Source organism: Oreochromis niloticus, linkage group LG15, assembly GCF_001858045.2.
Source record: "Oreochromis niloticus isolate F11D_XX linkage group LG15, O_niloticus_UMD_NMBU, whole genome shotgun sequence".
Lineage (NCBI taxonomy): Eukaryota > Metazoa > Chordata > Actinopteri > Cichliformes > Cichlidae > Oreochromis > Oreochromis niloticus.
The window spans coordinates 1,150,179-1,172,104 of NC_031980.2; the positions used below are offsets into that span (position 1 = coordinate 1,150,179).

The following is a 21,926-nucleotide window of genomic DNA, read 5'->3' on the forward strand; positions in this document are numbered from 1 at the left end:
TTTTAGAAAAAAAGATTTATTTTATAGAAATGAAAAACCCACGGTCAGCTTTAAATTAAAAGTATGGAGAGAAAAAAATGCAGAGAAAAGCAATGCAGACTTTAACATGTTGCCCTGGGTGAAAACTAGGACGTGTCTCCTGCTAAAGAGGTTGTCTTGCTTGTCAATCACTTTGACAGGAACACAACAAAATTTTTAAGTTAAACTGACAAGCAGATTTTGCCCTGGTCTGAACTCAAATACTGACGGTGTAACCAGGTTCACACAGATTTGATCATGAAAATCAGAAAACCAAAATAAGGATGTATAACCAACAACTGTACTAGAACAAACCAGTCCAAACAGAGCAACATGTCACATCTAGAACTGAAAATAAAGGCTTTATGAAGACTACTTTGGAGGGTCTGTGTTGATGCCGTATTTCTCTTTTAGCAACTTCAGCTGTTCTTCTTTCTTTTTTGTGTCCATTTTCTGGAAAGCCTGTGAAAAGAGTTGATTAAAAAAAAAAAGTACATGAATATTCTGTTCATATTTTATAAAAATGTGAGCGCACTTTGTTCTCATTTGTGTGTCTGCTCTGCAGGGATAGTTTGGGGAACTTTAAGACCTTATACATGTTTATCAGTAACTGAGGAAATACAACAAAATACTGACTCATTAAAGCACAATTACACTTGATTTTCTGCCTTTGGCATCTAAACACTGAAAAAGTGAAGACTGAAAACAAAGGATTACAACAAAGTTAAAAAAAGCCTCACCCGCTGTATTTACAGCCTCAACAACACGTCTGCTTCATCTCAATGTAGCATAAATGCATTTAAGTGAATGAGGGGGGTAGTGCTACAGCTACCCTGTTCCTCTCACTCTAGCTCTGCTATCATCAGGAAAGCAATGACACAGCTCTCATCACCATCATATTGGATGTTTTGCTGTGTCAATCACCAGCTGGCTGTTAGTTCATGTCAGCAGTCATACTGTCGGCTCAAATGCAAGATTAAGAAGCCTTGAAGCTATCTATGTAGCTTGAGGGAACAGAGTTACTTTCAGGGACCTCCAAGAACCATTTGGTCCGGAAGACCTTTGTGCCTGCAGTGATGTAATGCTCATACGTACTCTGTTTGCGTTGTAGTAGAGGACCACGAGGTAACGATTGCAGACATTGAAGCCTGACAGGTGGTCACAGGCGTTCTTGGCATCAAAGATGTCTTCATATACGACATAAGCTGTTCCTCTTGTTTCAGGCGTGTTCCCTCTATGAAAAAACATCAGACACAGGAAATCATTACAAGACCTACACCTGATGGTGAGTAACAGTGGGGCATTTTCCTGTTTTCTTAGCACTCTCTTATTTTCTGTGTTATTATTGGATACACATGACAACAGGGTGGTTTGTTTATTAAGTGTTATAACTCCTCTGAGCTGAATAAAGTGGACTTTTTTTTTTAATTATTACTTTACTGGCCAGGACATCCAGGAGCTCTCTCGCTGCAAGACAGGGATTATACAACCTTTGGGACATGCCAGTATAGTAACCTTATAGTTCTGGGGCCGTGCATGTGCAGCTGGTGCCATTGCACTGAACAATCACATGGACAGGTCTGCATAAAAGCAAATAACAGTGTGCACACAGGTTGGTTGGGTTTTATGTTCTTGAAGAACCCTGGCAGAGTCAGAGCTCTGGTCAGGACCATCTTTCTTCTCATCAGCAGTGGAACTTTTAGCAACCTCATCGTCACTAACCTTAGGCTGACTGAATTTAAAAAACACTGTGATTTTAGCCGTTATTTACTTGTTTGAGGTTATGGTCAGACTATCTTTGGATTTATACTGTTTTTGACTTGTTGTGGGGGTTTTACTGGAATGAACTGTCATCAGATCCAGGGACATTCGCTTAAATTTGCCCACTGCCTGCATGCTGAAAACACAACTTTAAGAAAGCGTGCTACATTTGCTAAATATTTCCCCCCTTTATCCCGATTGGGGATAAAGGGAGGAAAGGAGAGTTTCCTTCATGGAGCAGTTTTTAACCAAATGGCTTTAAGAAAAGATCTTAACTGGAGATATTAAAAAAAAGTTTAGCTAGAAGCTCCAGGCTAATACAAGAGTCCAGCAGACAGGGGCAACCCTGTCTGCTGGACCTGTTTAGAGGAAAGGCTTCAGAAATTCAGTCGTGGTGGTCATAGGTTGCGGTTTTTTGCGGTCAGTGCTCTAACTCAATAAAATTACCATCAAATTCAAATTTAGATAAGACTTTGAACAAATAATGTGTTCCATAATACAAAACTATTAGATGAGGAAGGACAATTTGTTTTGCAAAATAGCGTAATTTCTTTACGAATGAATTATAAAACCCCCATTTAATTTATAAAAAGCATTTTTACAGCAAAAGAAGGAATTAGGGTTTCAAAAAATATGGCACCTCTTCCTCTGAGGCTGCTATTTTTTTGGGTTTTGGTCCGTCTATTCTCACTGTGAACACACTAATGTACTTGTTTTTTACGGCGTTATCAGTTCTGTGACTAGTTAGCTAATGTATACTAAAGTAGCAGGAACATGTAGTGTTTTTATGTCCACTTTAAATAATAGAGAGACTTGAATAACATTTATAGATATTGATCAAAAATAGACAAAGACAGATAAACGTGGAGTCCAACTCCAAAATATGACTTTTTTAAAGCATCACTCTCTCTCTCTCTCACACACACACACACACACACACACAAACAAACACACACACACACACACTTCTTCATGCACTTCAACTGCTATTTCTGAAAATCTACAGTGAAACACTTACGTTCTGATTTGTCGTATTGGTCCATATTTCCCAAAGATATCATACATTTCCTCTGCTGTGATCTTATAAGGAAGATTCCGGACATACAGGATTCTGTTCACCTCAGGAGGTAATCGGATCTACAGCACAAAACAAAAAACAATAAAACAGTTCGGGTAAATAAACACTGTTGAGGTTACAACTAGCGACGAGCATTCAAAGAGTATTCAACACAAAGCTACTGAGGAAACGTAGCTTGTAGACATTTAACTCAAACTTTGTCGGAGTTAGGTTAAATCAGTGGTAAACTGTTTTATTTTCAGACAAACTTCATGGCTTCCTATTTTATTTTACCCACCGGCCCCGTCAACCCCCTGCTGCCCTTACATATATAACTCAGATATTTAAACCAACGACCACAGCCCGAACAGCATCAATCATCTCAGACAGAAGATGACTTTAACTGTGTGCTAAAGAGCGACATCATAAAAAGCACCAACAAGAAAAGTTACTATACAGTGTTGTTGTTTTCATTTTGCTAACGTGCTAAGCGGCTAACCGTACGCTAACACACGCTAAGGATAGCTTTGAAGCTAACTGAGCTAATGTTTTTGAAGCTCTATTTATCCCAAAATTCACAGTCCCACTTTTTCACACTTACATTAGCGCGTTTTGCTGCTTGCATAGCCATTGTGACGGGTTGTTTTGTTCAAATTAAACCTACGAACGATAAACACGCAGTCCCACCAGGCTCTCGGCTCTTCTCGTCAAAATGGCAACGGAAGCTGATTGGTGACGTACTTCCGATTTCCGATTGAACGCAAGCTTTGGAGTTGACGTCACGCCGCAATGCATCGTGGGAGCGCGGCGCCATTTTCGGGTCTACGAATCCAAACAAACACACTGTGTTGGAACGACGACGACAAGAAAAATGCTTAAAAACAGCTCAAAAGAGAATGGACTGTATGGAGACCGATTGCGTCCAGAGGCGAAGCGACGGTACCTGCAGAAATCGCGTGCACTGGAAATGTGGACCCGTATGAAATACGGCCGTGGAGTAGAAACCCTGAAGACCAACCGCTATTGACGTAGCCTGACATATTTTCATACCTTGTCTGTGGAGTCAGCGCGTACAAGTCGTCATTCAAACAAAGGTAAGTCTGCTCGAGTACTGCGAGTGAAATGCGTTTGATTTCCCTCCGAACATTCAGATTAGTGCAGCATAAATTCATTCATGAGGGGAAATTACAGTGAGAACATGTGGAGGCTGTTAGAGGGATAATACAGTGAGTTCAGTGCATTGATGTGACGTTGTCCTGAAGGATTTAGTTATTCTTTATGGTTAAAGAAATTGCAAGAATTTATTCATATTTGTTATAAATAATTCTAATTATACATCTTGCTTCCATATTTGTATCCTGTGTCACTAAAAATACATCTTTAGTTTTATACATTGATTAATGACCTGCAGAATCTCCTTATCATATTAAGTGATTCATAATTGTCACTTTATGCTTTCTCCATCTCTAAAGTGATGACATCCTTGCATTACATCCTTTAGGTTCATTTTCTGCAGGCAGGTTTCTGACAGAGAACAGGCAGATTTAGAATATAAAATGCAGCGTTTTATAGATGGATGCATAAAAAAAATGAAAAATTACATGTATGTGCTAACTTTCTAAACACTTTGTTACATTTATGATAAAGTAAATAAAACACATTTGTGTCGGCCTTGGCTCATAGTTCTTGTCTTTAAATGAACTTTGTGTGTGTTTCAGGTGCTGCACTCTCAGAGACTGAATGAACCAGCATTGCAGCCATGGGTCACTGTGAGCATCACAGGGAAGGTTGAAGCCGCCCACTGCACCTGTATGGCCGGAGTTGCGGAGACCTGCACCCATGTCACTGCTCTTCTGTTTAATGTAGAAGCAACAGTGCGGATCTGTGGCACAAGGACTGTTACAGATGAACCTGCATACTGGGTTTTGCCTGGTAATATGACCAAGATACAGCCAGAGGTTGGCCATAAGATAGACTTCTCCTCTTCAGCTGCCCAAAAAAAGGCTCTTGATCAAAACATAAACAGACCATCTGTAGTGAAAGGTAAAAGGAGCCGTCCTCAAAAAAGAAAAATCCCACCTGCTACTGTGGAGGAGTTGTCACTGCTATTGGATACTTTGCTGGAACACAGTAAAGCTGTGGGTCGTGGGAATGACACATAATGTTTTATTTAGGGGTCTAGATTTATGCCTGTAGTGCACTGCCATGTAAATAATTTGCATTTACTGAATATGTACTGACTGAGTACCACTGTTCAAAAGTTGAATAAAGAAACAAACTAATTTTTGCCTCTTTTTTTAATTTTTTTTAATTAAAACCATTTTGTAGAACATCACATCAGTTACAATGTAGAATCCATGACATTTATAGTTTATAAATGACAAAATGTTTACACAAAATCATGACAGTGTTTACATGATATCACCCACTACTTAATTTACTGTATCTTCTGAAAAATTACCCCTATTTATACAGCACAAGACTTAAGAATATTTAACAGGAGCAAGTTTCATTTTTCCCTGGTTTTACTACCACACTGTTCACCAAACGCAGCAAACCTTCACCATCTTATCCTGAAGGGTCACCTCTTCAGCCTCACATGGAAGAAGTAATCTGATTGGTGGTGTGTTTGAAGCAGGTCCCTTATGTAGCGCTGGAACCCAGTCACGATGTGTTTCATCCATTTCATAGGCTGGTTTGCTGTAATAATGCCAAATAATTAGAAACTCTATAAATAGAAGACAGTTCTGCAAAATCACTCAGTAGGATGTTTGTTCTAATTTGCTATGACCTCAGAGCTCATCGAAAATAAAACTAATAGGCTATAAAGAGTGATATGAACATATTTAGAACTTACTGGAATGAAAATGTGTGGAGCACCAACAGATATTTGGAGATGGAAGAGAGCTGGATATCAGCTCCTCTCACAGCTGCTATCCAGGCTAGACGTCTTCGTTTGGTAACATCGATACACGAGCTGCCTCATGTTGCTTCCAGGTTGGGAAAGAATGAAAAGATAAACCATTTTCAACCTTATTCTCTTGCCGGTCGTGCGATCGAAGATTGCAGCCGACCACACAGCAAGTACGAACCATGGCTGTTGTGTGTGCCTTCGCTCCTTTTTTTCGCTTGCGCTTTGTTTTGACCCAGAAAATGGCGGATCAGGCCAAAATCCTTTCCACGCCCACCCCCGTGACAGCACGCTCCAAAGCCCTCATTTTCCTAACCTGTAACGGTGTTCAGGATCACTGGATAGGTGCTAGAAGAAAAAAGAGAATTGGAACGATCTTATGTTCTGAGTCACGCTGGACATTCGCTGTGTTGAAACTACGACATGCAGAAGATGGACTACAAAATTCGCATCTATATTCTCCACAAGGCGTTTTAATCCTGATGTTTTATTCATTTAATTTAAAAGAGAACAGCATGTAAAAATAAGGTTGGAATTGTAAAGAAAAGGGACATTTAGGGTCAGATTTATGAAGAATCTACAGGACATAAAGTATTCTTTAAGCTTTTTAACCTACATTGAATTATGTTGTTAGGATAACCACTTTCTCTGTCACGCTCCCCCAATCTGTCTACTGATTTTTGAGATTTATATACTAAAAATTACTGATTTTTAGTATAGTCATTGGGACTTCTTGTTTTAGGTTTTTAGGTGCTTCCCTGCTCCACAACACTGCATTCAAATCACTATCTTGTTACCAGGCAGTTGTTGCATTTAATACCAAGCTGACCATTGGAACACAAAGTTGTACTAACTTGCAGGTAATGGGAACAATAATGTTTCATAGAGGGAAAGATTGTGATTGAACAGTTCAGCTCATTCCCTCAGGAAGGATGATGAACTTGACTGACAGTAAGAGAGTGGACCCCAGAAATTGATGTGAGAAACAGCTACGAGGTCATGGTTATCAGTTAAGAGCCATACATAAAGGGTAAGTAATAGTGGGTTTGCAAATGATATATGTACGTGTGTGTGTGTGTGTGTGTGTGTGTGTGTGTGTGTGTGTGTCAGGAACTTGTAGAAAATGCTGCAAAGGGAGATGTCTCCGTTTCGTTAGGTTCTACACCAATAGTGAAGTCAAGAATAGTCAACAGATAGAACCACATGGGCCTATAACTGTGCTCACAGACTAACTCATTCATGCATGAGCACAGCTGCACACACTTATTTGGTTGTTGGATTAAATGTTCAAATGAAAATTACTTTAATGTTTGCTAAAAAAAAAGAAAAAAAAAGAAGAAGAAGAGCTTTCGGACAAAGCCAGAGTTTTGACACTGTGCTCACAGCTTTGAGCATCCATGCATCCATGTGGCCATTACACACTGGTTCTGATGATACCTCGCTCTTCTAAAAACAACACTTCTTCTAGCAGCTATCACAGCCACAACAGGCGCAAGATATGATTTTTTTAGGTATTAGATTTCGTGCAACAGACTTTGTTGGTCACATTTGTGTGACTTATTTAAATATTCTGCCCCTTGCAGGATGACTACTCAAATCACAAGGAAATGTACCGTTTGAATACCGCACTAACAAAACAAATACTTTGGCTTCTTGATGCATTCTCAATCATCCAGGAAAGTAAATCTCCAAAAGTTGATTCTGTTCATCTGGACATAGCGTTTTGTGGGGGAAACGTTTCGTCACTCCCAGCCCATTGTTCCTTCAGTGGGCTGGTTTCAGTCATTATGCAAATGTACTGTTTATAAGGTTGGGGAAACCTGCAGTCAGCTGAGACTGAAGAAATCACTTGGATGAGTGACGAAACGTTTCTCCCACAAAACGCTACGTCCAGATGAACAGATTCAACTTTTGGAGATTTACTTTGGCTGTGAGCAATGAAGCATAATTATCATATATCCTTATCTTTTATATAATTATAATAAAAACTTTGGTTAGGGAGGGGGTGTTCACTCTGATTTTCCAGATATCAAAAGTACATTTACTCCTTTGAGATGACAGTCTCTGCTACATGAAAAATGCAACATTAGCATCCTTGTTCTGCTTATTATACAGGACAACTGTTTGGCAGGTTGCAAACACATTATTAAAGGTCTGTGGTGCCTTTATTACTGTTCTTACACTGGTTTTATAAGATAAGAGAGCAGCTGTGTGATGTTAAATAAAAACATGTGCTCACATTTAATGATGCTGAAGTTCTGTAATCATACTGGTGCTCTGGTCTATGTCCGAATATGAGTACTCATACTGCTAGTAGCTTTTGAACTTTATCTGCATACAGTGGCGCGTTTCCTTTTGTCCTGTTTGTGTAGAGGAAGGATTCTGGTGTAATAACTTCTGAGGTAACCGTTCCTCTTTCCTCTACCCACCTCTGCAAAAACATGAGCTCTTAAACCAGAACACAATTAAGCTTTCTTTCTTTTGGTATTTATTTACTTCAAGACAAATATGAGTCACAGCTAATTCATAGAAAATTAATTTCTCACCACTCTATTTTTGTCTTATTTTCTCATTGTGAGTTCTTGAAAATATTTTTTTCTTATGGCAAGTTCCAGCTCATATCAATTCTGAGGAAATAGCAGGATTTTGTTTTTACACATGACAGTTTTATTTGCAAACAACGAGTTAAACGTGTCTTGCATCATTCTGCTGAAATCCTGAGCATGTGCAGTTTTCAAGTGGGTGTATTTCTGCTCTGTGTATTTTGGCCAGTCTTACCCCTAACAAATACCTCATATCTGTTCCTCATATATATACCTCATATATATCTAACCCCGCCCAAACTATTTGTACTGTCAGAGTGCTTGGTTACAGTATTGGTACAATCTGTTTTATTTTTGCACCTGTTAACAACAACAATGGGCAGGTGAACAATATTAAGTAAGTAAAAAGTAAGTAAGTAAAATTTTATTTGTATAGCACCTTTCAAGATAAAAATCACAAAGTGCTTCACAGAAAAGCTAAAACATAAAAACATAAATCAACCAAAAGCAAGTTTAAAAAGATGAGTTTTTAGCGGGTTTTTTAATATTGTATGTCAAAACCCTACAATAGCCTACAAAGAGAACCCTGTGAAAAGTTGATGCACTATGAACAAAACCTTGGTGACAACGGCAAGGAAAAACAGCCTTTAAACAGGAAAAGAACCAAAACCAGTTCTATGGATGTAAACCAGCAGCATAACTAATAAATAGTTTAGGCTCTTTCTCCGATTCTACAAAAAAACAAAACAAAGAAAAAACAGGTAAACAGTAATCTGAGAGTAAAGTGCTCTTCTAATATAGAGAATAAAGTAGTTTGAGTTCTTTAAGACATGTTCAAGACAAATATGAGTCACAACTAATTCATAGAAAATTCATTTCTTGGTACGTTTTATAGTTTAGAAAGTATACATTAAAGTTGTATTTTAAATATTATTATTTTTATTTATGGGAGAAATGTGACCTCTCTAGTGAGTGTTCCTACTCTAAGTGAATGCTTTTCAGATAACTTTTAGAAAAACGTGACAGAGGGGTCATTAACAAATTAATTTTCAAAAATCTAATAAATCTAATTGTGGAATTTTATTTCATTTTACATTGCACCATATACGAATATGAGCAGGGGACAAAAAAGGAAAAAGAAAAGGAAAAAGAAAAAAAAGAAGCGCGAATAACAGTTCCGGGTGGGAGGTAGAGGAGGGAAACGACTTTGGGCACGCGCGTGGTTGGGAGTTGGACTTGTTAACGGTAATCGGCCGTCGAGTTGCTGTGGAGTTCGATGATTTTGTTACCACGAAAAACAGTCTTTAAAAGTAGTGGACAAATTACACGATACGATAAAAACACAGAGCCTGACTAACATTTCGCTCACTGGGTTAAATCTGCGAAGTTTAGGTGAGGAGAAGTTTAGCGCCGCTGGGGCTACGGGCGTTTTTTTTTTTTTTTGGCTAGGCTAGGTCTTCTGGGAGCTAACGTCGACGGTACTTCCGGAACACTCGGCGGGATCTTCAGGTGTAAAAACGGTAAGTTATGTACTAAATCCTGCCTGGTTTGCTACTGTAAGTCTGTGTGCATTTAAACTGGGGGACAATCATCATAAAAATGAGCCCTCGCTTATTAACTTAGTACCTGACATTGTGCTAGCTTTTACATTATTGAAGTAACGTGTGATAATAGGGTAAGGAAAGTTAGCATTAAAATAAGTTGTTAATATGATAGGTTTTAAATAATGTTGTTTTCTGACACTTGACTGGACTGTCAGAAAAGACAATAACTAAGTGATAGGGTTGTGCTAATAGTGCTAATTTCAAGATGCTGTCAAACATTTCTGTGATAAGCTGTGTGTGGTTTTCCCCCTCGCTTAAAATATTTAAAATAATTGAAAAATATATTTAAAATTTGGAAGTTAAATCTTGTCGTGAAAAAAAGAAAAAGTTCCTGCTATTTAGACAGTTGAGGCTTTACTTGACCCCACTGTTGGACACATTTACTTATCATCACTGCAACCCAGTAATTTAATGTATGCCTATGAAGTTCTCCGCAGAGCGGGTCTTTGCGGGTCACACAAACGAATGTAATTACCGTAGCTACCAAGATAAATGTGCTTAAGTCAAGGATGAAAGCCACAATACGACCATAGTTTTTCCTACTGCATCATTGAGAGTTTTTACAGGTATTAGTAACGGTTTTCTCTGACATTGGAGCTCATACGTTTCTTGGTGGTTGGTAAGGAGCAGTCATTGTGTTTTTACATAAACTCTACTTAAAGGGGCATGAAACTCTACATATAAAACCTAATTTACATCATTGAGCCCTGCTATCAAAAACTGACATAGATGTGAGTGTCAAGTGCCTAAAGTCTTGAAAATATGTTTTGCGCCATCTTCCGTCAGTATGGAATGTGACCTAATGTGGTTGGTTGAGGCTAATAGAATTACATTAGTTTATGTTAGCTAACTAGTGACCAAATCTCAGAGGAAAATAACGACACTAAAACTAAAAGTCAGTTTGAGTGATCACTTTTTTGCTGTCACTGGCTGCAACAGTGATGTTAAGAAACGGAGAATATACTTTGGCTGTTTGACTAGCTGTACTCAAATGGGAAAATCCATCTGTTACCTAATGTTAGAGTTTGTAAGCACTTCTCCACGTTATGCTGTCCTTCACTTACATTTGGCCTTCACTTTTCTTCACTTCTAATATGAAGTAATCCAGTCAGTGAGAGGATTCGGGAAAATCAAAGGTCTCCTTGCAGCCAGTGACAGCACAAAAGTGATCCCCTTTAACAGATTTTTAGTTTTAGTTTCCTTATTTTTCTCTGAGTTATTGATTTTTCACTATTTAGCTAACATAAAGTAATGTAAGTCTATTAGCCACAACCAGTCAACCACATGACTGCATGTTCCATACTGACAGAAGATGGCGCTAAAAATGTTTTAAAAAATGTAACTTTAAGCACTTATTTTTTAAAATCCATCTTCACAGACAGTTACATCTATGTCAGTTTTTGAGAGCAGGGTTCAATGATGTAAATTAGCCTTTATATGTGTAGTTTTTCATGTCCCCTTTAAGGGGTATATCGAGAAATAAAATTAATAGGGTTAGCTGGGTGAGTAGAGCCGAAAGCCAAACTTTTACTGTTAGAAAGCGTGCATTTTTACAGTCAGTCTAATCAGGCAGTCACATGGTAGTAATTCTGTGCTTTTAGGCATGAAGTAGAGCTGGGCAATATAAGATTTTTTCATATCATGATATGTTTTTTTCATTTCAGGCGATAACGATATATATCACGATATAAGCCAAATAACTATATTTGTAAGATTTAAATGTGCCGTTGCTCACAAGTAAAATGTGAAATAATTAGCAGCTTGTTTTAATTAAAATATTTATTTCCCATAATAAGTTCAACAGGGTAGATGTACTTAAGGAACATGAGACTTCAGTTTCAGATAAATAAAGGCAAATATTGCAAACTACACAAAAGGCAGCCGCTAAAGCGTTTAAGTTTCAAAATAGAACAAACAAAACAGACTATTAAATTGTCAATTCCACTTAGAAACAAAATTTTAATTCTAAAAATAAATCAGACAAAATTGACTAACTTCTGTCAATATCAAATAAACTGAGAACTAAAAGGAAATTCTCAATCTCTCCTTGTTGTATAGCTTAGCTTTTCAAACAGTTTTAACAGTTACTTTAGTCTGACAAAAGCCGAATGACGAATTAGCGCTTTCAGTCAGAGATTGAGCATGCACCGCTTTATTGTATTTCCAGACTTGCTTTCGGCACAATTTACAGTGCGCGCTACTCTGTTTTTTGTCAGACTTGAAATAGCCGAAATACCTTCACACTACGGAACTTCTGTGGCCCTTCCGTTCGACAAGCTCTCCGGCATTGGAACCATCATCTGTTTTTTCTTCGGTAACCTTCGCTCACGCTCTCGGTTGATTTTTCTCTAGTCGGCAAACTCATTTAATTCATTACCCGGGCTGCACGGCTGCTAAAACAAATACGCATGTGCGCCTTGGCGCTTGTGCTGTACATAACAAGTCACGTGACGTGACGCTGCGGCTGTGATTGGTTCGGCTCTGCACTACTTAATTTGGATTGGCTGTTCTTTTTTTCTTTTTTTAAGAGGACAAGAGAGATGAGGCCTATCGCAATAGTTTAATTTTTCTATCGAGAAAAAGTTTTTTCGCAATACATATCATTATCGTTTTATCGCCCAGCTCTAGCATGAAGGATACAATCAAGACAGTCTGCTAAAGTTCAAGTGAAGCACCAGAATAAGGAATTAATGTGACCTAAGCGTCTCAGAACATTTCATAGTTGTTGGTGCCAGATGGGCTGGTTTGGGTAATTCAGAAAAAGCTGATTTGTTGGGATTTTCCCACATAGTCATCTTCACGGTTTACAGAGAATGATCCAAAAAAGAGAGAAAATAAAGTGACTGGGAGTTCTTTGGATGAAAATGCCTTGTTGATGTCAGAGCTCATAGGAAGGGAACAGTAACTCAACCACTCATTACAACCAGAACAGGAAACTGAGAATACACTTTACATGGCAATTGGACAGAACAAGATTGGAAAAACTTAGACAGGTCAGTTCGTCTTGTAATCGGAAGGTTGCCGGTTCGAGCCCCGGCTCCGACAGTCTCGGTCATTGTGTTGCTGGTGGTGTAATGGTGTGGCAAGTAGAAAGCATACTTTGGACCCAACTGAGCTGTTGCTTCTGACCATGTCCATCCCTTCTGAGTTTTGGCTCACGTTACACTGGTTTCTTCAACATGAGAATGTTACTACGTAAAACAAAAACAATAATAAGGCAGATTATAGAGGTGGGGGAAAAAATCGATACTGTGTAGTATCGTGATATTTTGTTTGCTAATAATGTATCGATACAGGGACAGCAGAAATCGATATTTTGTTACAAAAGTTTTTGTGGAGCTGATCAACATGCTCTGAAGTCAGAGCATGTTGATCAGCTCCTTTTTCTGAGCAAGAATCCTGACATTCCTTCACTGTCCAAATGTGTTTAACTTTTTTTTTATGGCAGCAATAAACATGACAGTTTGCTTATTTTAATTTAAGACATGTTTTATTTTAATTAAGTTTAAAACTTTTTTATTTAATGTAAAATAATATTTTATTTTAATTTACTTTCAAATTCTTCAGTTGCTGAAGGGGTTGCATAGTTTTCACAAATTGCATAGTTCAGAATAGCCATAATTGTACCAGATGGTTGCATTCAGTTAAGTTGGACTAGACCGTAATACAAACCGTTCAGTTTGTCAACAATAAAACTGACTGAAATGAGAGAAAGACTGAGTGTGAGACTTTGCTATTAGATAAAATGAATATTAATAAAGTTTACCTTTATGTACAGAATCTGAATATCGCAAAATATTTTAAAAAATTGCAATAATATCGTATCGTGTGGTAAGTATTGTGATAGTATCGTATCGTGGGATGTATGGTGATTCCCACCTCTAGCAGATTATATAGCATCTTTTAATAAACCCAAGCTTGCTTTACACACAAAAGTCAAAGCTATTCATTGAGTGAATAGCTGGGGTTTCAACTGTTCTGAGAACTTCCAGAGACTTGGCAATGTGCATCTAAGAGGTGTGTCTGTTTCAGAGAGTGGGAGCAGCAGCACCTAAGGCTCTGTCCCTGGCAAATCGCAGTCTTGTGTGAAGAATAACAAGTAAGCCTTTATCTGCAGAACACAGAATCTAGGTGTACAGGAGGAGAAGATCAGATGCTGTATGCAAATGGCCAGAATTCGGCCCAATTGAGCACCTTTGGGATGTGGTGGAATCTGAAATTTGCATCATGGGTCTACACCTGATAGATATGCAGGAACTGTGTGATGCTGTAATGTTAATATGGACCTAAATCTCTGAAGATTGTTTCTAGCACTTTGTAGACTCAAGGCAAAATTGGGTTTAATTCACTACTAGCAAGGTGTACCTAATGAAATGGCCAGGGTGTGTAGATTCTTTTCTGAAGGAATCCTTTTAACATGTGCAGCCTCTTTAACCATACCTTATTAAAACAGCAGAAAGAAGTAGGGCTGGAAAGGCAGCTAATTTTTGTTACTTTTCAAGTGCCTTTATCATTTCAAACGCTAATAACCAAAAAGAGTATTTTGGCTGGTGTAGACTCACAACTTAGGAATAAACAAAATGTATACAGCATACATAGATTTTAATTTAAAAAAAAAGTAATTTATTCAAAATCCACGACGACATAGGGATTTATGTTGTGAGACCGTCTGTGTTGAATGGAGAAATTCACTCTGATGCTTCTGTCTTTCTAAATGGAGGGACAGTAACTGCATGTGTATATGTAAGCGTGGAAAAACTGCCGATAGTCAGATTAACAGCAACAGTATTTTGTCTCTATCCGCCATTGTAGAAATTTATCTCAGGTGAACAATAACGTGGTGCACAGCGTCACTTCAAAAAACGCACACACCTTCCACGTTGTGTGACTGAATCTCTGTTTTCCTTGTCCACACGTAAATGCAAAAACAGATTTTTCGAAAACCTCCACCCTGGCAGGAGTTTTTAAAAATCTCTGTTTTCAGTGATTGAAAACGCCGTTAACGTGTGGGCGAAAGGTGCAAACGCATATAAAAATCCGTGTTTTCAAAAATACCCGTGTATCTGTGGATGTAGCCTTAATCGTAAAGAATAGTTTGTCAATCAATTAATTAGATTTCCTGCATTTGACTGTGACTGTGAACACCTGCTGTTCAACTGTAGTGTTGAAATCAGTTAAATGTCGCATGTAATTTTCATCTAAATAAACTGCAGGACTTGGTGGGAAAATAAATACATTTTATTATATACTATATATACATTAACAAGATTAATGCAGTGTTTTGCCAATATATCTTTTTAAAAATTTTTTTTATAAATCCTCTTTCCAGAGCTTTGAACACTGTTCCTTTGTAGTAGGGACTTCTCCAGGTTGTTCTGTACAGAACAGTTAAATGATACCAAAATAATCCATCCATCCATCCATCCATTTTCTTCCGCTTATGTGGGGCCGGGTCTCGGGGGCAGCAGCCCAAGCAGAGAAGCCCAGAACTCCCTCTCCCCAGCCACCTCCTCCAGCTTGTCTGAGGAAACACCTAGGCGTTCCCAGGCCAGCCGAGAGATATAATCTCTCCAGCGTGTCCTGGGTCTGCCCCGGGGCCTCCTCCAGGTGGGACATGCCCGGAACACCTCACCCAGGAGGCATCCTTGTCAGATGCCCAAACCACGTCAACTGGCTCCTTTCGATGTGAAGGAGCACCGGCTCTACTCTGAGCCCCTCCCGGATGGCCAAACTTCTCACCCTATCTCTAAGGTAGAGGCCAGCCACCCTTCAGAGGAAGCCCATTTCCGCCTCTTGTATCCGCAGTCTCGTTCTTTAGGTCACTATCCACAGCTCGTGATCATAGGTGGGGGACAGACCTAGATCGACCGGTAAATTGAGAGCTTCGCTTTTACACTCAGCTCCCTCTTCACCACAACAGACTGGTACAGCGTCCGCATCACTGCGGCCGCAGCACCAAACCGTCTGTCGATCTCCCACTCCCTTCTCCCGACACTTGTGAACAAGACCCTGAGATACTTGAACTCCTCCACTTGGGGCAGGAACTCGTCCCTGACCCAGAGTGGGCACTCCACCCTTTTCCGGCTGAGGACCATGGCCTTAGATTTGGAGGTGCTGATTCTCATTCCCACCGCTTCACACTCTGCTGTGAACCGTTCCAAGGCGAGCTGGGGGCCATCACCTGATGAAGCCAACAGAACCACATCATATGCAAAAAGCAGAGATGAGATTCTGAGACCACCCAAGTGAAAGCCTTCCGCCACTTGGCTACGCCCAGAAATTCTGTCCATAAAAATTATAAACATAATCGGTGACAAAGGGCAGCCCTGGCGGAGCCCGTAACCCACCAGAAATGAGCCCGACTTATTGCCGGCTATGCAGACCAAGCTCTTGCAACGGTTGTATAAGGACTGAATGGCCCATAGCAATAGGCCAGACACCCCCTTACTCCCGGAGCACCCCCCACAGGACACCCCGACGGACATGGTTGAATGCCTTCTCCAAGTCCACAAAACACATGTAGACTGGTTGAGCAAACTCCCATGCACCCTCAAGTATCCTTGAGAGGATGAAGAGCTGATCCTGTGTTCCACGACCAGAACGAAAACCTGATATCACCTGATATCAAAATAAGTTAATGAAAAGGTAAACCTCCATTGTGATACCATGTCAATTAGAGCTGGGCGATATGGACCAAAATTCATATCTCGATATTTTTTAGCTGGATGGCGATATAAGATATATATCTCGATATTTTTTTTAATCCCATAAAGTAAGAACAAAAAGAGTGTTCTTGGTCAAAGGTACTTGTCCCAGATGTCGCACATGTGACTTTTATTAAGATACAACTGTAGATGTACATGAAAGAATTGTCAAAAATAAATTGTCAGCATTTATTAAATAATAATGCTCCATATTTTTTCTTTTCATACATAACAAAAAGCTAAAAATTGTAAACTAAATGTAAAATGTAAACTAAAAAGATGCAGATCTAAAATAACAAAGGCAACTTGCTCTTTAAAAAGTGCTTACACTGAAGTAAAGTTTTCTAAAGTGCTTCTTTGTGTGTATTCTTGAACAATCATCTGGTACTTTGTGCAAAAGAACAAAACATGTAAACTGAATGAAATTAACAAGATTCCATTCTTTGGTCAGTGGGTCTTTGTGCAAATCTCCAATGACAATAACAATATAGAAAGAACACAAACAATTGGCAAGGCCAACAACTGTACAGCTTACAGATTTTGTGCTAGGAAAACTAATCTGTCAACAGTAACAGGCTTCAGGGATGCCCTGTGGCAGGTTACAATGTTTCCACTGCAACTAAAAGTCCTTTCAGAAGGGGAGCTGGTAGCTGGCACACAAAGGTATTTTTTGGCCAGGCGGCTCAGTGCTGGATAGGCAACTTCATGTTCCTTCCACCATTTGAGAGGGTCAGCATCACTCTCTACACAAACTGACAACAGGTAGCTAGAAAATTCATTTTCGATTGCCTCCCTTTTTGTGAAACCAGTGTTGGTGGCTGTGCTGGAAGAAGCTTGCCAGTGATCTCTTTTTCTTAGCTGTGTGTCCTACTGCTGCTTCTTCACGGTCTGCAGACTCAGGCACGGCTGGATCAGTCAGCTCAGACAAACACGTACCTTGATAGCTGAGCAGAGACTCTGCCTCCAAGATGAGTTTATGTTTTAGTGCATTAATCTTCTCACTTGGGATGTATTTCGCCCTGAACCGTGGATCCACAAAAGAAGCCATGTCAAACAGGTCACTGGTGGATGGATCTGCATATTTATTGTTGAGGTAATCCACAATGCGGGTCTTGATGGATTTACACAGCTCACTATCCTCCTCTCCAGGTGCCAGGAGACTAGTGTTAAACAGGTGTAGCACAGGTCTGACATACGACAGGGTCACATACTTCTCTCCTGAAAGTGCATCAGTGAAGTCCTGACAGGGTTTGAGAGCTTTCTGAACTGCCTCCAGGACCTCTATGTCCTGCCAAGTAGGGACTAGAGGTCTGGTTTTCATGTCGACAGAGAGGACTTTAGAAAGTGCTCTTTCCTGCTCCAGAACCCTCTCTATCATGACAAGCCTTGATCCCCAGCGAGTTGTTGCCTCTGTGAGTAGCTGGTGACTTGGAAGACCCAGCTGTATTTGCACTTCAGCCAGCTCTCTTCTCTTCCTCCAGCTGTAGGAGAAGCTGCTGACGACTTTCTTACACAGAGAAATAGCCCGGGTAATGCGGGCATCATCCATAGCATGTCCTGTGAAACACAAAATACAAACTTTTAAAATCACTTATGTTATGTTAAGATGCAAATCACTCAAAGGCAAATTAATATCCATCTCAGTTGTATAGAATGTGATGCATAAGACTTAACAACATTTGCAAAATGTGTCATGTATTGTAGAACCTAGAAATGGTTCTAGTTAAACTATCTTGGTAAAATCACCAGCAAATGATTGGCGTGTGTGTGTGTGTGTGTGTGTGTGTGTGTGTGTGTGTGTGTGTGTGTGTCATTTATTTATTTATTTATTTATTTTTTTACACCTTTTAATCTCACTATGTATTTAAAAAATGTATCCCTGTCTTGTCTCAGCTGTGGTCCTCATTTAGTGTCACAGCTCAATCTAATACAAGCACAAATACACCCCAATATGTTTATTGGATTTAATAGGGAGGGATAGTTTATTTATTTATTCAACTAACTTTCGATTTCTAAGTGATAGATGTATATGCTGGCTATGACTTATAAAAATATTTGTCTTGTGGTCCATAGGCATGTTTAGCTCTGCAAGTGACTCTATACACTTTTCATTTATTAGCATTTTTTTTTTTTCCCAAATCAACAAATTCAGTATTGCACTCACCAGTGGCCAGATGAAGTCTGTGACCAAAACACTGGATCCTCGGCCACTTGTTCAGTTGAACCGCCTTGACAATATTAGCCCCGTTGTCAGTTGTTATAGCAACCAGTCCCGTCGGGTTGAGCTTCCAGGTTTTGAGCACATCCTGCAGGGCTTCCGCTATATGCTCTCCGGTGTGGTCTTGAGGAAAGTAGCTGGTCTGGAGACAGGCAGTTTTCAGTTCCCAGTCTTCCATGAAATGTATAGTCACACTCATGTATGGCTCGCATGTCCTGCTGGACCACATGTCGGTGGTCAGTGCGAAGTGAGACACTTTAGTGAGCTGGGCAGCGGGACTCTGTCTAACTTCAGTATACATTTTTGGCAGTGCTTCTCTGGTGAAGTATTTCCGGCTAGGTAACTGGTATCTTCGGTCAAGAGTTTTTAGCAGCTGTATAAAGCCCTCTTGTTCCACAGTTGAGATGGGGACCATGTCTTTAGCAATATGATAGGCCACTGCTTTAGTAATTTCCCCCCACTTCTCACTTTTGGTATCATATGGCACTGCACGAGTATATGAGTGTTGTAAGGTGGTCTGTTTCACGGCAGGAACCTCGGAAGACTTTGCGGTCTGGGCTACAGCACGCAGTTTCACACACTCTTCATACTGCACTTTATGGCGCAGTTGTAAATGGTGGAAAAGATTAGTAGTGCTCGAACCTTTCGTTGCGACGCTTTTTCGACATTCTTTACAGATTACATTATTCTGCTGCTCATCTGACACTTTGAACCTGAACCATCTCCAAATAATTGAGCCATTGGTTTTCTTTTTTCCGACGAGCTCCTCTTCGCTAGCTCCTGTGTCCATTGAAGCGAGATCGATCAACTGGAGACCAGACAACAAACGACGGAGGCACCAGACGAATGCAATCAAACGATGAGTTTATTAACACAGGAGAGGCAACATCTGCATATGTCTTCCTCTGACAAAAATTCATCAAAAACTGGTTTTATACCATGGAACATTAACGCCCACACATATACATCAATACAAGTCAAAAATACATAGTTGACAGACATGAGCGCATCTTATACATTTTAATAACTATAAACAGTCATATAACTTCTCTTTTCTATAACACCTGCCTTTTAAGGTAATAAACTTCAAGCTTTGGGATCGTTAAAAGCTAATAATTGACCCTCGTCACAAATCACTAAGTAAACTGAATTGGTGCAGGTCTCAAAACGAGAGCAGAAGACACTTGGGCCTTCGCTCAGGCCTGCCACTAAATTAATAAGTGTATTGTAAGCATGCATGCAATTAACCTGCTATGTTCTCATCTTCCCTCAACATGTATCACCTGGACACTCTCACCAGTGAAGCTTAAAACCCTCTTGGATGGAACATCAACTCTAAACAAGCACAGTTATGCATTGTGTATAAAATAAACTCAACCTGTGAATAAAAAGGTCAATGTAATGACAAACATATTCAATGCATTATGAACCCCATAAGAAATATTACTGATAAAATAATACTGTAGAACATGTTATTAATGCATTTATCATAAGGCAGATTATATGGTTACAATAAAAGAATCTCTGAATCCCAACACCATCTTGTCGCCAACTGGAGGTGTAGCGATGGGGGAGGGGGTTTGTGTTCAGTGAGGGGAGAGAGGCGGGGCAGACAAACCCAGACGAGAGAGAGGCAAAATAGCGGCTCCACAAGTGTAATTATAACGCAACATAGACTATATCGATACAAACGATATTGTCACATCTTATGTCTTGTATAAAAATATATCGATATTTTTTAAAAAATCGATATATCGCCCAGCACTAATGTCAATTATATCTGACGGGCCTTTTCAGTTTTGTTGAGCAAGCTAACACAGACATGGGGGGGGGAAAGTGTTGGTTATCGCTTTCTAAAATAAGAGTACTAAAAGCCTGCAGTATTCAGCTAGATGCAGCTTCTCTTTGTACACTTTTTGTACGTACATTATTGTCTGTTTTTATTCTGGTTAACATGTTTTTCACAACTTGTTTGAGTTTTCAGTTTAGTTCAAGTTAACTTGAATGCCGTTGCTGCCAACGGATTAGTGCGGACATTAATTATATAATTTGATTATCAGGATTAGTGATGTATGCAACTGGTTAATTACATATTTAAACACTGCTGCTCTTGCTTTTTGCTAACAGTAATACTAGCCAGTTAAACTTTCTTTTAATTAATGTACAAATGCAGTTACTGATGACTTATAAGATATTACTTTTTCTTGTGCTGAACTAGCTGAGCCTGAATACCTTTCTCTCTTTTTGTGATAGATGTATATAAACAAACAAGATGAAAAGTAAGCAGCATGTCTATGTTAACCAGTAAGAACAGGCAGCTGTGTCTGTGACCATTGAGGAGTTTGCTGGTGACAAAGTGATATACTTAAGGACACTGAAAAAGTGGCAACTGGGATTGGCATCTTGATTGCGGTGGGATAATACAGAACTATCTAGACATTGTGGTGTGACTGTCTGACCCCTGTATACTGAGATTCTGCTCTACTACAGCGGTCCCTAACCCCTGGGCCATGGACCAGTATCGGGCCGCGAGAGTTGAGGCTCGGGTGTGAAATGTATGGTTTTCAGGGTTTTTATCATTAACTCTGTCTTTTCCCGTGTTGTAGTTGTGTCTTATTTTGAAAGAAATATTTAAGTGTTACTATAGTGACCAGAGAGGATTAAGGGGCAGAGAGGAGGATGTTACTCTAAATGTTGTTGGCGCATTTCAGGAGGACGCTGCTAATAAAGTTACACAATTATACAGTGAATTCACGTGTATTATTATATTTACAAAATACCACAGTTTTTGTTTTGGTCGTATAATTTTATTTTGTTTTATTTATCCGCTACACCTTAAAGGCCGGTCCGTGAAAATATTGTCGGACATTAAACAGTCCGTGGGGCAAAAAAGGTTGGGGACCGCTGCTCTACTACATAAATTAGGGGTGGGTGATATAACCACGCTGTGGACACAAGTTTGTGAATGCAATAACTCAAGAATGGGGCAATGTAGGATTCTGAAACTCATACCATGTATGTATCTCCTAAAAAATCTTGGAGAAGTTCAAATCTCAGTGACTTTAATCTCAAGGTCAGAGGTCAAGTTTTCTAAGAATCTTGTGAATGTG

The 21,926-nt window shown here is 39.5% G+C and overlaps 3 protein-coding genes across 9 annotated transcripts in view; 1 reads left to right on the plus strand and 2 right to left on the minus strand.

Annotated features, from left to right (window-relative positions):
• On the minus strand, nucleotides 1–3,586 carry sf3b6 (splicing factor 3b, subunit 6). The gene is made up of 4 exons (XM_003440701.4): nucleotides 3,438–3,586; nucleotides 2,798–2,916; nucleotides 1,114–1,252; nucleotides 1–480 (listed from the first exon to the last, which is right to left on the minus strand). The coding sequence occupies exons 1-4, from the start codon at nucleotides 3,465–3,467 to the stop codon at nucleotides 391–393; spliced, it is 378 nt and encodes a 125-aa protein (XP_003440749.1). The 5' UTR covers nucleotides 3,468–3,586; the 3' UTR covers nucleotides 1–390.
• Nucleotides 3,587–9,466: 5,880 nt separating this feature from the next.
• Nucleotides 9,467–21,926, plus strand: part of tdrd6a (tudor domain containing 6a) — a 30,903-nt gene continuing 18,443 nt past the window's right edge. For 5 of the 7 annotated variants that reach the window (XM_013268863.3, XM_025899130.1, XM_013268864.3 and 2 more), the window contains exon 1: nucleotides 9,467–9,810. The gene's annotated coding sequence lies outside the window, so the exon portion shown is untranslated. Of the gene's footprint in view, nucleotides 9,811–13,926; nucleotides 13,994–21,926 lie in introns of all 7 variants that reach the window. The other 2 variants (XM_025899129.1, XM_025899132.1) reach the window with 2 other exon arrangements.
• Nucleotides 15,922–21,016, minus strand: LOC109197776 (zinc finger BED domain-containing protein 1). The gene is made up of 3 exons (XM_019353492.2): nucleotides 20,355–21,016; nucleotides 18,763–19,603; nucleotides 15,922–18,155 (listed from the first exon to the last, which is right to left on the minus strand). The coding sequence occupies exons 1-3, from the start codon at nucleotides 20,355–20,357 to the stop codon at nucleotides 17,374–17,376; spliced, it is 1,626 nt and encodes a 541-aa protein (XP_019209037.1). The 5' UTR covers nucleotides 20,358–21,016; the 3' UTR covers nucleotides 15,922–17,373.

Excerpts from the sequence above, each read along its gene's own strand:
- LOC109197776 (XM_019353492.2), bottom strand. Across the intron at positions 18,156-18,762 it reads CAGACTTCATCTGGCCACTG|GACATGCTATGGATGATGCC; the intron begins GTGAGTGCAATA and ends TGTGTTTCACAG.
- sf3b6 (XM_003440701.4), bottom strand. The coding sequence starts at position 3,467 with ATGGCTATGCAAGCAGCAAAACGCGCTAAT. Across the intron at positions 2,917-3,437 it reads AAGCAGCAAAACGCGCTAAT|ATCCGATTACCTCCTGAGGT; the intron begins GTAAGTGTGAAA and ends TTTGTGCTGTAG. Across the intron at positions 481-1,113 it reads TCTACTACAACGCAAACAGA|GCTTTCCAGAAAATGGACAC; the intron begins GTACGTATGAGC and ends CTCTTTTCACAG.